At 53.5% G+C, this 13,739-nt stretch overlaps 1 protein-coding gene across 1 annotated transcript; it reads right to left on the reverse strand.

Annotated features, from left to right (window-relative positions):
- Window positions 1-2,262: 2,262 nt before the first annotated feature.
- On the reverse strand, window positions 2,263-13,464 carry PSMD3 (proteasome 26S subunit, non-ATPase 3). The gene is made up of 12 exons (XM_040640676.1): window positions 13,068-13,464; window positions 10,119-10,309; window positions 8,602-8,739; window positions 6,923-7,059; window positions 6,022-6,212; window positions 5,829-5,932; window positions 4,856-4,970; window positions 4,633-4,752; window positions 4,385-4,488; window positions 3,982-4,137; window positions 2,924-2,974; window positions 2,263-2,720 (listed from the first exon to the last, which is right to left on the reverse strand). Exons 1-12 carry the CDS (start codon window positions 13,291-13,293, stop codon window positions 2,643-2,645), a joined length of 1,611 nt encoding a protein of 536 aa, XP_040496610.1. The 5' UTR covers window positions 13,294-13,464; the 3' UTR covers window positions 2,263-2,642.
- Between the last annotated feature and the right edge of the window lie 275 nt (window positions 13,465-13,739).

A 13,739-nucleotide genomic window follows, 5' to 3' on the forward strand; every position in this document is an offset into this window, starting at 1 on the left:
CCTCCCCCGCCACGCCCTTGCGGAATTTGCTGTATTCGTGCTGTTTCAAGGTGCCCAGGACAGTGCCAGGCATGGTGGCAACACAACCAGATCTCAAAACCAAGACTGAGTGAAGAGAGCAAGTTACATTCGTGTGATACATCGTTTAAAAGATTCAAAAACGCAACACACTCCTGTTTTGCATAACGTAAGGTATAAAAACATAAACTGGAAGGCTACCCACCGAATGCACTGGAGGGGCTGGCTCTCGGGAGGGTAGGGAAGGGCCTGGGAAAGGGACAAGATGCTCTTCCAACTGATCCGTAATGGTTTTCCTCGGCTGAGAAAACTTGAAATGATAACCAAAGGTCACCATTTACTAAACTTGGGTGGAAATTCATGGCTATTCGTCATGTTATTCTTCATGCTTCGCTGTAGTTCTCTAATTAAAAAACAAAACAGAAAACCAGAAAGTGGAGAACACAGTGAACTCTCCAAGCATAAAAAGGACCCTAAGCTTCTCCAGGAAGAGAAAACCAAGCCAATGGGAATGAATTACAAGAAACTTCCAGACAGCGAGCGGACAGAAAAATAGTCCATAGACTCAAGGTGGGCGAGAACCAGGAAATCATGGCAAACGACCCCAACTCTCTGGACCAGGGTGACACACTCTCCAATCTGTCACCAACCGGGGGAGGGTCTGAGGCACTTCGGGTCAGGTGCTGACTCTAAGATTTATAACCGTGGGGCGCCTGGCTGGCTGGCGGTACAGCACGGGACACTTGATCTCAGGGTTTACTTAAAAATAAAGTCTTTTTTTTTTTTGAGAGCACGAGTGAGCGAGCCCGTGGTGGGGGGAGGTGCCGAAGGAGAGAATCCTCAGTGGGCTCCACGCCCAGTGCAGAGCCCGATGTATGACGTGCTGCTTGATCTCACAACCCCGAGATCATGACCCCAGCCGAAATCAAGGAATCAGATGCTTGACCAACTGAGCCCCCAGGTGCCCCTGAAATAAAATCTTTTTTTTTTTTTTTTTTTTAAGAGTTTCATTACACAGAGGGGTGGCGGCAGCTTGTTCAAGGAAGTGGGCGATGCCAGATCGCTGTGACCAAGGTTGGGATGGGATCAGGAACCAGAGCAAGGCCTTTAAGGGCAATCAGGGATACTGGGGGATGAAAATCTTCAATTGGTGATGAACAGAACGTACCTTTCCTGACAAACAAGACTTCGTCAGACCCAGTGTGCTAGGCCCTGGGCAAAGCCTCCGGAGGACACAGATACCTCTTGCTCTCCGAGAACCTATAAGCTGGTCAGGAAGATAAGACTTTCACACCACCGCCTGAGTGTTCCAGAAGCCATGGGGATAAATCACCACGAGGCAGGAAGCCTGGAGGAGGTGTCGAAATCCATGGGGTGGAGAGCCAGAGCACAGCAGGAGAGGGAGTACAGTTACGCAGAAGCAGAAGCCACAGCGCTGTGTTCAGATAACAGCGCTTGGCAGGAGCAGAGAACGCACACAGCAACGTCCCCGGGCTGCCCGGGGACACAGCAACAGTTCAGTGCCCCAGGATGGGGAGCAGGGCCGTTAGTGTCCGGGAGACTTCAAGACCTAGCAGGCCCGTCCCCCCATCCGCAGCGGGAGTAAGCGGGCGGGGCACAGGGAGCCTCCTCCTGCCTGACCCAGCTCTGTTCTCCCTGCCGTTCCTAAGGGCCAAATGGGCCAAGCCCTGGCCTCCATCTCCGGGGGCAGAGCCGTCAGCGCCCCTTCTCTCTGCAAACCCCACCTGAGGGCCAGACCCTCACCTTTCCTTTGACCCTCTAGAGGTCTGGATTTCTAACTTCAGAGCCAGGTCACGGAGTCTCATACTTTATTGGACAGATGTGGGGCAGGAGGCTGAAAGGTTTCGTGGCTTGCCCAACACCGGTCAGCCAGTTAAGAGAGGAGGGAGGCCCTTCACCCTGCCCTCGGCTTCACCTTCATCCAGTCACACTGGGTGATTACACTGGGCTAGTCCTCCCAAGACTAGGAGAGAAAAATCTGGCTCTGTGTGGGACGACGCCGGGGTGGCTCAGTCCGTTAAGCGGTTGCCTTCAGCTCGGGTCATGATCCCAGGGTCCTGGGATCAAGTCCCACATCGGGCTCCCTGCTCAGCAGGGAGTCTGCTTCTCCCTCCCCCTGCTTGTGCTCTTTCTCCCTGACAAATAAATAAATAAAATAAAATAAAAAACAAAACACTACAGGTGTGAGAGCAAAGTACAGTCACTAAATGATACACAAAGAACTTTGGAGAACTTTTTATTGTTTAAAAATCATAATTGAAGCTTCAAAAAACATACAACCCAACACATGTCCCAGTTCCAGTCCCCGACTCCCTGGAGAGCACAGGGCTACTCCCCCCCATCTTGCTGCCCACACCACTAGCCAGGACCCTGCCCTGGGGAGGCCGCCTGCCCACCTTCCTGCCCACCGCGTGCTGTCACTGGCTGGGGAGGGGTCCTGGGGTGAGGTGGGGGTGGCTGGCTCCCTGCACCCCTCACCCCCTGCACATATGCAGTCTGTGAGACATGTACGGGAAAGGGGCCAGTTCCCTGGGCAGGGGACCCCAAGGGGGAAAGATAAAGAGCCAGTCCCCACTCACCCCACCCCTCCCCAGCCCCCCAGCTCAAGGGAAGCTGTCATCATCATCTTCTGCCATCTCCTTGGCGAACTCCAAGTCTTGCTGTTCTCGTTCACGCCGTTCCTGGGGCAAGAGGTGGGGTGAGGGCTGGGCTGCCGGGGACCAGTGGGGCTCTCTCACACAGTGCTTACCCAGGCCAACCCACCCCAAGGTCAGGGACTGCAAAAGGTTCAGAGCTGCTCCCAGCCCTTCCAGAAACCGCCTCCCTCTTCCATCTCTGTAGGGAAGTTTGACCTTTCAGTCTTACCTAAACAGAAGCACCTTACCTCTGCTGACTCCAAGTCCTTGTTGTACGATTTGGGAGGAAACCTCATGGCCTGAAGCACAGTAGAGAGAGGGGCAAGATGAAGAGAACACATGCACTTAACGTAACGTTTACTGTGCCCCTTCTGCGTACCAGGCACCATGACAGGCATAAGGTTATTCTCTCCCCAGCTTAGTCTAGGGGGGAGCTAGGCATGCCAGCGCATTACTACTACACCGCGTGCTAACAGCTCAAGGAGAGAGTCAGCAGACCCTGGGGTACAAGTGACCAATGCTTCTGAATGGCAGGGAGGGGCCGGCAATGAGGAGGGAAAGGAGGAAAGGAACAGACTGGTGCGGATGGAGGAAAGGCACTCCACACAGAGGTTTCAATGTGTGAACAGGCCTGGCCGGAGCTCCGTGGGGCCAGCTGGGGGGGGGGGGAAGGGGAAGGAAGGAAAAGCTGGGAGACAGAGCTGGAGGGGAAGGGGAGGGAGCGCCAGGGGGAGGGGACCAGGTCGCAAAGGGCCTTTCCTGTCTCCCTGAGCACAGCATTTACCTGATTTTAGGCAAGGCAACAACATCCCTAGTCTCTTGGGGCAAGAAGAGACCAGGAAAAATCACACACACAGTCCCAGCACCCAGGTCAGTGCCTGCCACAGGAGAAAGGCTCACAGCCTTCTGCGGAACCGGACGCCCCCTCCCGCCGCGCCTTCTCCACAGCTGAGCCTTCGCTAAGTGCCTCGAGACAGTGAGTGCATTTAAGGTCAACGAGCCTGAGGCGGGCAGGGCGGGTCATCTCACCGCCAGCTACACAGATGGAGAAACAGGCTCAGAGAAGGTCAACGACTCAAATTTGGAAGCAAATCTGGAACCTACACTCTGAATCCGTCCGGTCCTCCCTTGCAACCAGACCCTTAGAAGCCATCGAAGGTCTTATGGGCCCACATGCCGAGTCCTTTGCTCCCTCCGGGCCCCCTGCCCCGCCATTCAGCGGCTTTACGGAGGATGGGAACGAGGCTATGCTCCCCTGAGGAGCCCTGGGTGCTGCCAACCCCCCTCTGCAGCCCCGGCTTCTCACCTTGACGGACATGTTGTGGATATCGAGGCAGAAGGAGATGCGCTGGTGGAAGGCCAGCTGGGGCTCACGGGTAGAATAGATATCAATCATCTCCTTGGACTGGACGTAGCCCTTCTCGTGGTTGATGCTGGCCTCAATGACGCCATCCCGGATGGCCTGCAGGCCCCCAAAGGGACGCCGAGTCACCAGGAAGCCCATCTTCTAAATCCGAGAACCCCTGTCCTGTCCCTTTTCTCCTTACACTCTCTCATGCTCACTCGCGTACACATTCTCTCTGGAAACCTGCGGGCCTCACTCAAGGACCGGCACTCCCTGATAAGACCATGCCACCCGCTCCTTGACCCCTCCCATCCCCTGAAATGCGGCAGGAGTGAGGCGACTGCCGTCCCCAAGCCAGCCCCACCTTGGCAACAATGAACTCCGCGTCCTCTGGGCTATCCAGCTGCAGCTTCTGGGCGATGTCGGCCAGGGAGATTCGGGAATAGGAGAGGCTGATCATGCGCACACCTGGGAGAGGAAGGAGCTCTGGGGTGGGCACGGGGGGCACAGCCCCTACACCCACCCACGGACACCCCTAGCGCTGCCCCACCCCTTGCAGAAGCCCCGTCTGGGCCCTGCTCTTCCAGTGGCCCCTCAGACTCCGATCCACACCTGTCTTAATGACGTTGTGCCGCAGTCGGATGATTAGGGTATAGGTCCCATCTGCCTGAAACTTCTCCCCAAACTGGTCCAGGACCTGGTTGAACTTGGCTAGGTTTCCGGTCCTGACAGCTGGAGGGGGAGAGGAGTGATCAGGAAACGCAAACGGGCAAACCCACTGGGGAGGCCACCGCGCCAGGGGTCTGGCCGGCTCTGCGGGCGGGACCAGCCGTACCTTGAGTCAGAAGGAAGTAGGGCATGAGCGAGCGCTTGAGGGACGGCTGACGGAACTGTAGCCGGTCCGGGATCTCCCCGAGCAGCAACTCCACCACAATCAGAAGCTTGTGCACCTGGCGGTGTGGGACCCAGGAACACAACGGGCAGGGAGCCCCAGCAGGAGGGAGGAGAGAGGGGACCGGGGCTTCAGTGCGGTCAGACACACCGCGAAATGGGGAAAATGGCCCCATATGAGGCCCATGAAGAGCTGGACAAGTGCCCGGAGCCGGGGACTGGGAAGAGCTGCCCCTTCGGTCACACCGAGCCCCCAACTCCACGTGCACACCATGCTGCAAAGGCAGCGCTCTGGGAGTACGGCCAGATGTCAGCCAAAGACGCTGGTTAGGGAGGTGGACTGTTACTGGAGGAGAGGAGGTGAGCGTGGAGAACTCGGGACCTGGGTAGAGGCAGAAGCGCGGAGGGGGACTGGCAGAACCTCAGCGAATGGGCCTACCTAGCTGGATGGACGGGACCACAGACGGCTAAGTCACGTTGACAGCAAGAGTCGTGAGGGAAGGAAGGGTTAAGATGGGTGGTGGGGTGGGGCGCCTGGGTGGCTCAGTCCTTAAGCGTCTGCCCCTTCAGCTCGGGTCATGATCCCACGCCCCTTGCTTAGCAGCACTGCTCCCACATGGGCACGCGAGGGACCAGGAAAGAGCCCGGGGTCTCTCGACACAACCCAGGTCCGTGCCTGGGATGACTGTAAGGAGCGCCGGGGAACCAGGACAATTCGAAACCTATCCACCGAGGAGAACACCCTGAACACAAACCACGGGAGGTGCAGGTCGTGTCTGCTTCGTGTGCTCTGACCAGTGCCATGCGCAAAGGGCCATGTGATGCAACGCTGGGAAAATGAAGGTTCGGGAGGCCTCCCCGGGCCCCTGCACAGGGAAGGGCGGGGAAGCGGCGTGGGGGTGAGGGCTGCTGCTCACCGTCTGTTTGAAGCCCACAGCCGTGTGCTGGGGGGCCTTGCGAAGGGCATTGGTCATCGTTCTCCGGGCCTCTGAGTACTCCAGCTGAATGGCTTTGATCCGCCCTGGGCGTGGAGGAGAGAGCGGGTCGGGAGGACGGCGTCGCCCCAAGCCCCCCGCAGACCGGGCGCCAGCAGGGCCGGGCGCGGCTCACCTGTGTAGTAGAGGTACCTGGCCCACTCGCCGTTGCTGGCCTGCTCGGGGAACGCGGCCTTGGACGCCAGCTTCTCGGCCTGCTCGTACAGGCTGTAGCGCAGGTAGTTCCGCAGCAGCAGGTTCAGCAGCGTGGCCTGGCCGTCCGCGTCGTGCCGCAGCGTGGCCGTGCGCAGCCGCGCGTGTAGGAAGCTGCAAGGGGGCAACGAGAAGCACGTCAGGCGCCTCCAAGCGCGACGCTCCGAGCGGCCTGGGCCTCTCTAGTCGCTCAACTGCAACAAAAAGGGATGCAAACTGCCTTTCTGGTTATCCACGGAAGCCTCGGCTATCGCGCGCCTGCGGTGGCGCGAGGAAGGCCACGACTCTGCATTCTCACGGGCAGGACAGACAAGGACGGTGATACATGAGTGTCGTAGACAGCATGACAGGAGGAGACCGGGGCTATGGGGACACCAGCGTAAGTGCAGCGGGGAGCGCGGGGGGCGAGGACGGGGTTGTGATTTTAAATGGCTTCGTCGGGGAGGACGCACTTCTGAAAAGGTCACGACTCAACCCAGGCTGGAAGGAAGCAGGGGCAAGAGCGTGCCTGGCGCGCCCCAGGAAGAGCAGGGAGGCCGGTGTGGCAGGAGTGAGTCAGGGGAGCAGGGGAGGCAGAGTCAAGAAGGCAGTCGGCAGGGGCCCGAGCACGTCAGGCCTTACGCGCTACCGTGACGACGTCAGCTCTTCCCTCAGGAACACGGGGAGCCACCGCAAGTTTTGAGCAGAGGAGTGAAATGTCTGGTAGGTCTGCCAGCCCGCTCTTCTACCCCCGGCCTACCCATCAGTCCTCCCTTGATGTGGAGCGTCGGGAAGAGCCCGGGGGCCAGTTCTTAACCTTGGGGTCAGACCCTGGCCACCCGTACCTGCGCACCACGTCCAGCTTATCCAGAAACTCGTAGACGCGCGCGTGATAGTAGTAACACTTGGCGGCCACGAGGTCCAGGGCCCGGCGGTTCTGACTGCTGAGTTTCTGCATCAGGTCGTCGGAGATCTGCTGGGCCTGGGGGGGCGGCCAGAAGAGAATCACGTGGGAGTGCCTCAAAAAGGTAAACGGGAGCTATCCCGTGAGCCAGCAACTCCCCTCCTAGGCATGAATCCAGGAGAACGGGAAACGTATGTTCACGTGAGAGCTTGTGCACAAATGTTCGCAGCAGCGTTACTCGTAACTATCCACAGGACGGAATGGCATTCATCCGTAAAGAGGGCTGGAATACAGGTAACACTACAGCACGGACAAAGCTGGAGAACATGGTGCTACGTCAAAGAAGCCAGACACAAAAGGCCATGTGTTACAGAGTTCCCTTTATAGGAAATGAACAGAATAGGAAAATCCATGAGCCAGAAAACACAGATGAGTAGTTGCCAGAGACTGGGGTGAGGGGAGACCGGGAAGCGACTACTAGCAGTGATGGGGTTGCTTTTTGGGGCGATGAAATCATTCTGGAATTAGACAGTGATGATGCTTGCACAACCCTGTGAACACCAAAACCCACGGAACTGTACCCTTAGTTTTTAAAATGTATTTAATTTAATTAATTAATTTACTTAAGTAATCTCTCCACCCAATGTTGGGCTCGAACTCAGGAACCGGAGATCAGGAGTCGGACGCTCTGCTGACTGAGCCAGGCAGGCAGCCCTGAACCATACACTTTAAAGGGGGTGAATTATATCTAAAAACAAAAACCAACTCGTGGCGAGGCAAGGAAAAAACGAAACAAGGAATGGAGCAGAGGGAACTGTCATTTCTTCCTTTTTTTTTTTTTTTAAGAAGTTTTACTTATTTGAGAGAGCGAGCGAGTGCTTGGGTGGGCACATGCGCACACTCAAGAGCAGGGGGTGGGGGGAAGGACAGGGGGAGAGAGAGAGAATCTCGGGTAGACCCCGCTGATCGTGGAGCCCGACTCAGGGCTCGATCCCACGACTCTGAGCTCGTGACCTGAGCCAAAATCAAGAGTCGGATGCTTAACCGACTGAGCCACCCAGCTGCCCCGGACCCATCATTTCTTGAGCGTGTTCTTTGGACAGTGGTGTGACTGACAAAGAAGCTGGCCCGGGCCGGAGGGGCGGCGGCAGTGCAGCGACCGCGAAGCTGTTCAGTCCCGCGCTCCGCGTTGCCACTTACTCAAATACCAAGAAAGCTTCCCATTCGCAGATCACTGTGCTTGTGTTTTATTTCATGCCCACAATGATGTTGGGAGGTGGGCACCCCATGTGACATAAAGCCAGGAGAAATTAATCTGCCCAAGGTACAGCTATGATCTGAACTCAGGATTGTCTCCAAATCTCCTTTTCCTAACAGACTCGGTTCCGTGCCCCAGAGAAGCACAGAATGGTGGCCGCCAGCCCCTTCCCACGGTGTCCCAACGGGAGCGAAGGGGGCTTCCCTGGATGTGGGGTAGGTACGTTCCCACATGGGGGAGAGAGTCTGGCGAGACGATGAAGAACCCAGTGATTCTCTCCCAATTCTTCACCAGAGACCATCTCTCCCGCAAGCCCCGTGCACCGCGTGGGGCGTGCGACCCCCGCGCGCTGGTCTGGGTACCTCTTTGTAGCGCTTGCTGCCCATCAGGAAGATGACCACGAGGAGCTGTAGGTAGGCTTCCACTTCAGGCAGCAGCGGCGTGGACGCGGCTTTTCCTGTCCGGGGACGGAACTGGAGATCAGCTTCAGTGTCCATGGGCTAGGGGAAGACAGGGATTACTGGGGAAAGCTCAGTCGGTCAACAGTTAAGACTTCATTAAGCACTCCTGATGTATTTCAACAAGTATTCACTGAGTGCCTGTCATATGCAAGATTTTTTTAGGTCCTTGGGATATAAAAATAAAGATGGTACTGTCTCCTTCCAAAGGAGGTCAAGGAGGCTGGCAACAGAAATAAAAAAAAGGCCGACAGGAGCACAACAGACTTCTTTACAGGATGTAATGGGGATGGAAAGGATGATGTGAGGACCCCCTCAGAGCCTACAATCTAAGTAGAGAGATTAAACCACCACACCTGGAACCACTGCAAATTTTATCAGAGAGGGTTTAATAAGGTAATATAATTCTAGAGATGAGATTAAGAATAATGAGAGAGGCTTTTTTTTTAGTGGGGACAAAGGAAATTTGGGGAAATTGACATATACGTCATACTTATTATCAGCTCTAATCACCCAAACTGGAATTACGTGCAACAGCTCAAAAAGCAAACATATTGGGGTGAATTTAGAAATATACAGGTTAAAAAATTTTTTCCAGGTCAAGTTGGGAGAGGGTGCTTTTCCCTGTTCCCAGACAATAAATTCCTCCTCGTTCCACCTCAAGAGATTTTTTGAGTCTGTTCTATGGAACAGCCCATGGGAATACAGGGAGATGGCTGAAGGGACAATGAGGTTTGAGAAGACGCAGGACCTGGACGTAAGAGGGATTTTCCAGCCAGAAAGGAAAAGGAGAGGCCTCTCCTGACACGGAGTCCACTGCCGGCCCCAAATAAGCTTCACGAGCATTCGCTGTGTGCCAGGCACGGTTCTAAGAGTTTTACACATATTCCTTTCCTCCCCCTCATCCCCCCAAATCTGTTCGCCACATTTAACAAAGGAGAAAATGAAGCATAAGGAGGTTAGGTCACCGGTCCAAGTCCCACAGGTACCACACGACCCAGCTGGGATTCAAATTCAACTCGACCTCCAGAAGCTGGGCTCTTAACCACTGTTTTATGCGTTCTCCATGGTGAGGCTTCGGAGGCAGAGAGGTCTCCACTCGGACGACGGAGACACTACCCAACTGGAGGAGAGTGTTGGTGCTGGGTATCAGCGGGAACCGAGTTTGGTTCGAAGGATCCTGATTCCCAGCTCTTTTCCCTGACCCAGAAGAGTGTAGCACAGGGCAGGACGGTCCCTTGTTAGGGGCAAATGAGCACTAAAAGGGGCTGCTCTGTTTCACTGGTCAGCTACAGCAGGTACTGAGACAGGTCTGGAGGGTGGGAAACAATTACAATGACAAAAACCGTCGAGAGGTGGGGGGTGGGGTGGGGTACGGTCTGAGGCCACGCTCGTACCCTCGAAGCACCTGACTCACTTACTTCTTCCAGGAAGGGAAGCAAGAAGTCTCGAGTGGCATTATTTGAGGTGAAGAAGCCATGCACAGCCTTATACAGAACATAGTGGTTGAGGCGGCGGGATGTGGAGGGCAGCATCCGCAGGGCCCTCAGCACAAATCGGGGCTCCTTGCCCGAAACTGCCTTCTCCAGCTGTTTCACATGCTCCTTGATGTCTGCGGAGGACCACAGAAGAAAAACATGTTACTTCTAACTCTTTGTATCCTCCCACCACTCTAGGCAAGTAGTTCTAGGGAACCTCTTATAAAAGGCAAGATGTAGCCAGTGGTTTCTTTTGCCTAATATGGTTAAGCAATACTTATATACCATACGATGATTTTAAGACACAACAAACAGACAATGAAAAATAAAGCTGGGGTGGGGGAAAGGGTACAGGGTAAGAGAAAGAGGAAGAAGGGAAAAGCAACAATGAGAAACAACCAACAAGACAAATTACATGGATTTATCAGTTCTCTAAATGGGAAAAGACTCTTTAAATGTAAACAATAGGAGAAATCACACACACACACACACACACACACACACACACACGCAGGCGTGCGCGCACATGAATGAGGAACTCCACTCTGCAAAAAATCCTTCCGAATAACTGTGTAAACAAAAGAAAAATATTTGCAACGAATGTGACCAGAGAGTCACATTATTTTACAAAGAGCCTGCATAAATTAGGGTAGGTAACAATGAACACAAATAGACAATGCAAAAAGTAGACAGACAGCAAACCGACATGAAAATATATTTCACTAGCATTTGAATAATAGCAAATTGAAATGTTTTCAACTACCAAACTGGTAATATTTAAAAAATCGTAACACAGAAGGGTGGCTGGGTGGTGCAGTTGGCTGAGCGTCTGACTCTCGGTTTCGGCTCAGGTCGTGATCTCAGGGTCCCGGGATCAAGCCCTGTGTCAGGCTCCACACTCAGCATGGAGTCTGCTTGAGATTCTCTCTCCCTTTCCCTCTACCCTTCCCGCTTACGTGCTTGTGCTCGCTCTAAAATAAACAATCTTCAAAAAAAAAAAAAAAACGTAACAGTACTTTCAACTATTCTGTCTTAATATTTATAAAGTTTGTGTCTTATAAAAAAAATCGTAACATAAGAGTCAGGGGCGAACAGGACATTTCTGTTGGTATAATGCAAATTAATAGTTTCTCTGGACGATACCCACCCAAACTCTAAAAACATCTGCCTTCTCAACTCAGGCATATTGAGAATCTATACTAAAGAAAAAACCATAAAGGCAGATTAAAAACTTGGGTCACAAAAATGACTGTTGCAAAGCTATTTAAAATGGTAAAAAACTGGAAACAACTGAAGTGTCCAGGAATAAAGGAACACACTGAATTGGTAGTTTCTTAGTTACCTTTGTACACTCAGCATAGAATGCCTGGGTCCTCTAATGACATAATAATGATAACTGCTAACATTACAGAGGGTTTACTATGTGTTCCTCATGTGCGAGGCGCAGTTCCAAGCATTTTAATCGTTACATCGACTCAATGAAGTAGGTACTATTACTCTATTTACAGAGATGAGGAAACTAATCCCAGAGCTTGTACGCTTAGCCACTATATCGGATATTCAATACACGTTTCTGGAATAAATTGAACGCTGTGTTTATGGACATGTTAGATGAAAGCACACAAAATTATCTGTATTTAGTTATGCCTTGTTCCAAACTGTCTATATAACTTGATCTCAATTACAGAAGAGCAGATCAAAAATTCATAGGAAAAAAATGTTAACCATGGCTGATGTTATTCCGTTACTTTAGACTTCTCATATTTTCCAAAATTTCTACAATGAAACATGAACTACTTCATAGTAACAAAACGAAGCACTTTATAAGAGACATATGTATGCACCCTGTAGCAACTTTGCCAGCGGCTATCACGATTTTAGGTACAACGGTCTTGATTAGATACTGGGGCCTGTTGCCCAACTTTAGGGGCTGATGCAGTCAATTACATCCTCAAAAACATCAACCGGGAGCATAACTTTGCTTATCTCAATGTTTTTGAGCAAGGTTCTCATGCAGTTAGAGAGAAAACCCAATAAATAGTCTGGTTCCACTTGATCCATAGCTGGGAAAATAGCACCAGGTTCACAGTGGGAAGCTCTCACTCTGCCCACTCCAAATGAGGACAGGATGCTCTGAGAAAAGTGAAATGAGAACCTGGAGGAACAAGACGGCAGTAAGAAACTGGGAACAAGTACCCAGGAGAAAAGAAATAGGGGGATTGGTACATAGTTAAGGTCGCAGGTGAGTATTACGAACCCAAACAAAGATGACACCTAAAACTTTAAAGTCTGTAATGTGTTTAAACTCTTTAGGAACAGAAATAAGGACTTGAAGGGAGAGGAAGAGCAGTGGGATCGTTAGGGCATCTTAATTACAGAAACAAAGAAGCAGGATACCGAACAGAAAGGCTTCTCTTAGGGGAGTCTGCCAGAGGTAGCTAAGACAACAGAAAACTTTTGTACGGTCTTAAAATTCAGGGGCCAATATTCTGCGTCACCCTGACCCCCTTTACACACATAGATACAAACACTGGTTTCTAGAAGGCCCAATCACATACTACCGGCGTTAGAAATCAGTTCGATGGATGTAAATAGAGTAGGTCGGAGAGGACTTACAAGGGGGGGGGGGAGTACACAGGCCCAGTGAGACCTACTTCTAGATGCAACCCAGGTAAGGGGGGAGGAAATGTGTTAAGGGAAGAGTCCGGAGCCTGGAGAGTAGGTTCATTACGGGGCTAGGGTCAGGAGTGTCAGGGTGGTAGGGGGCGGGCACTGGGGGTGATCCTAAGGAATCGGGGTGGTGGAACCTGCGCTGGGGTCCCAAGGATAGGCTGGATCACTGGGGCACTGTCATCCGTGACCGCGGCAGGTCCCCGTCCCGGGCTCTCGTACCCTCCAAGGTGACGGTGTCCAGCTCTCGCTGGGAGTGCTCAGCCGCCGCCGCCGCTGCCGCTTTGCTATCAGGCTCCCCCGATGACCCGCCACCCGCCGCCGCCGCCTCCTCTTTCATCTCCACATCTTGGGGGGTCGGGGGAGGCGGTGGTTCTTGTTCTCCTCCGCCCGGCGGCGGCTTCGCCTTGTCCGCGCCGCGGCGCCGCGCCGAGCCCTCCTGTTTCATGGCGCCCGGGGTCGCGGCCTACTCCGGGAACCGAGACCAGGGCCTCGTGTGAATCCTCGCACCAGAGACCAGGAACCGAGCCGGGCCTGTACACGAGCGCGGGCTCGCGACGGGCCGCACGATGACGGAGCAGCTGCAAACCCCTTCCCGGCGCTGGGCCTTCTGGGAAACGCCAGGCCTGGCAGGCCGAAGGCCGAATCCACAAAAGGAAAAGAAATCAACAGCCGAGGTGCAAGATGGAGGCGGATCTTCGAGGAGGGAGCAGGGAGGAGCTTGTATGGGTTTGTCCGGTGTTTGGAGTGCTTCAGTGTGTGGTTTTCTTCTACGTTCCTCTGGAGTGCATTTCCGTGCACGTCCACTAGATGTCCCCTCAGGCTCCCGTGTGGGTTACGTCGGACTCCTAAGAGCACCCTAACCAGCAAGGAGTGGGTAAGTCCCATCGCAGC

Source organism: Ursus maritimus, unplaced genomic scaffold, assembly GCF_017311325.1.
Source record: "Ursus maritimus isolate PB19 unplaced genomic scaffold, ASM1731132v1 scaffold_24, whole genome shotgun sequence".
Lineage (NCBI taxonomy): Eukaryota > Metazoa > Chordata > Mammalia > Carnivora > Ursidae > Ursus > Ursus maritimus.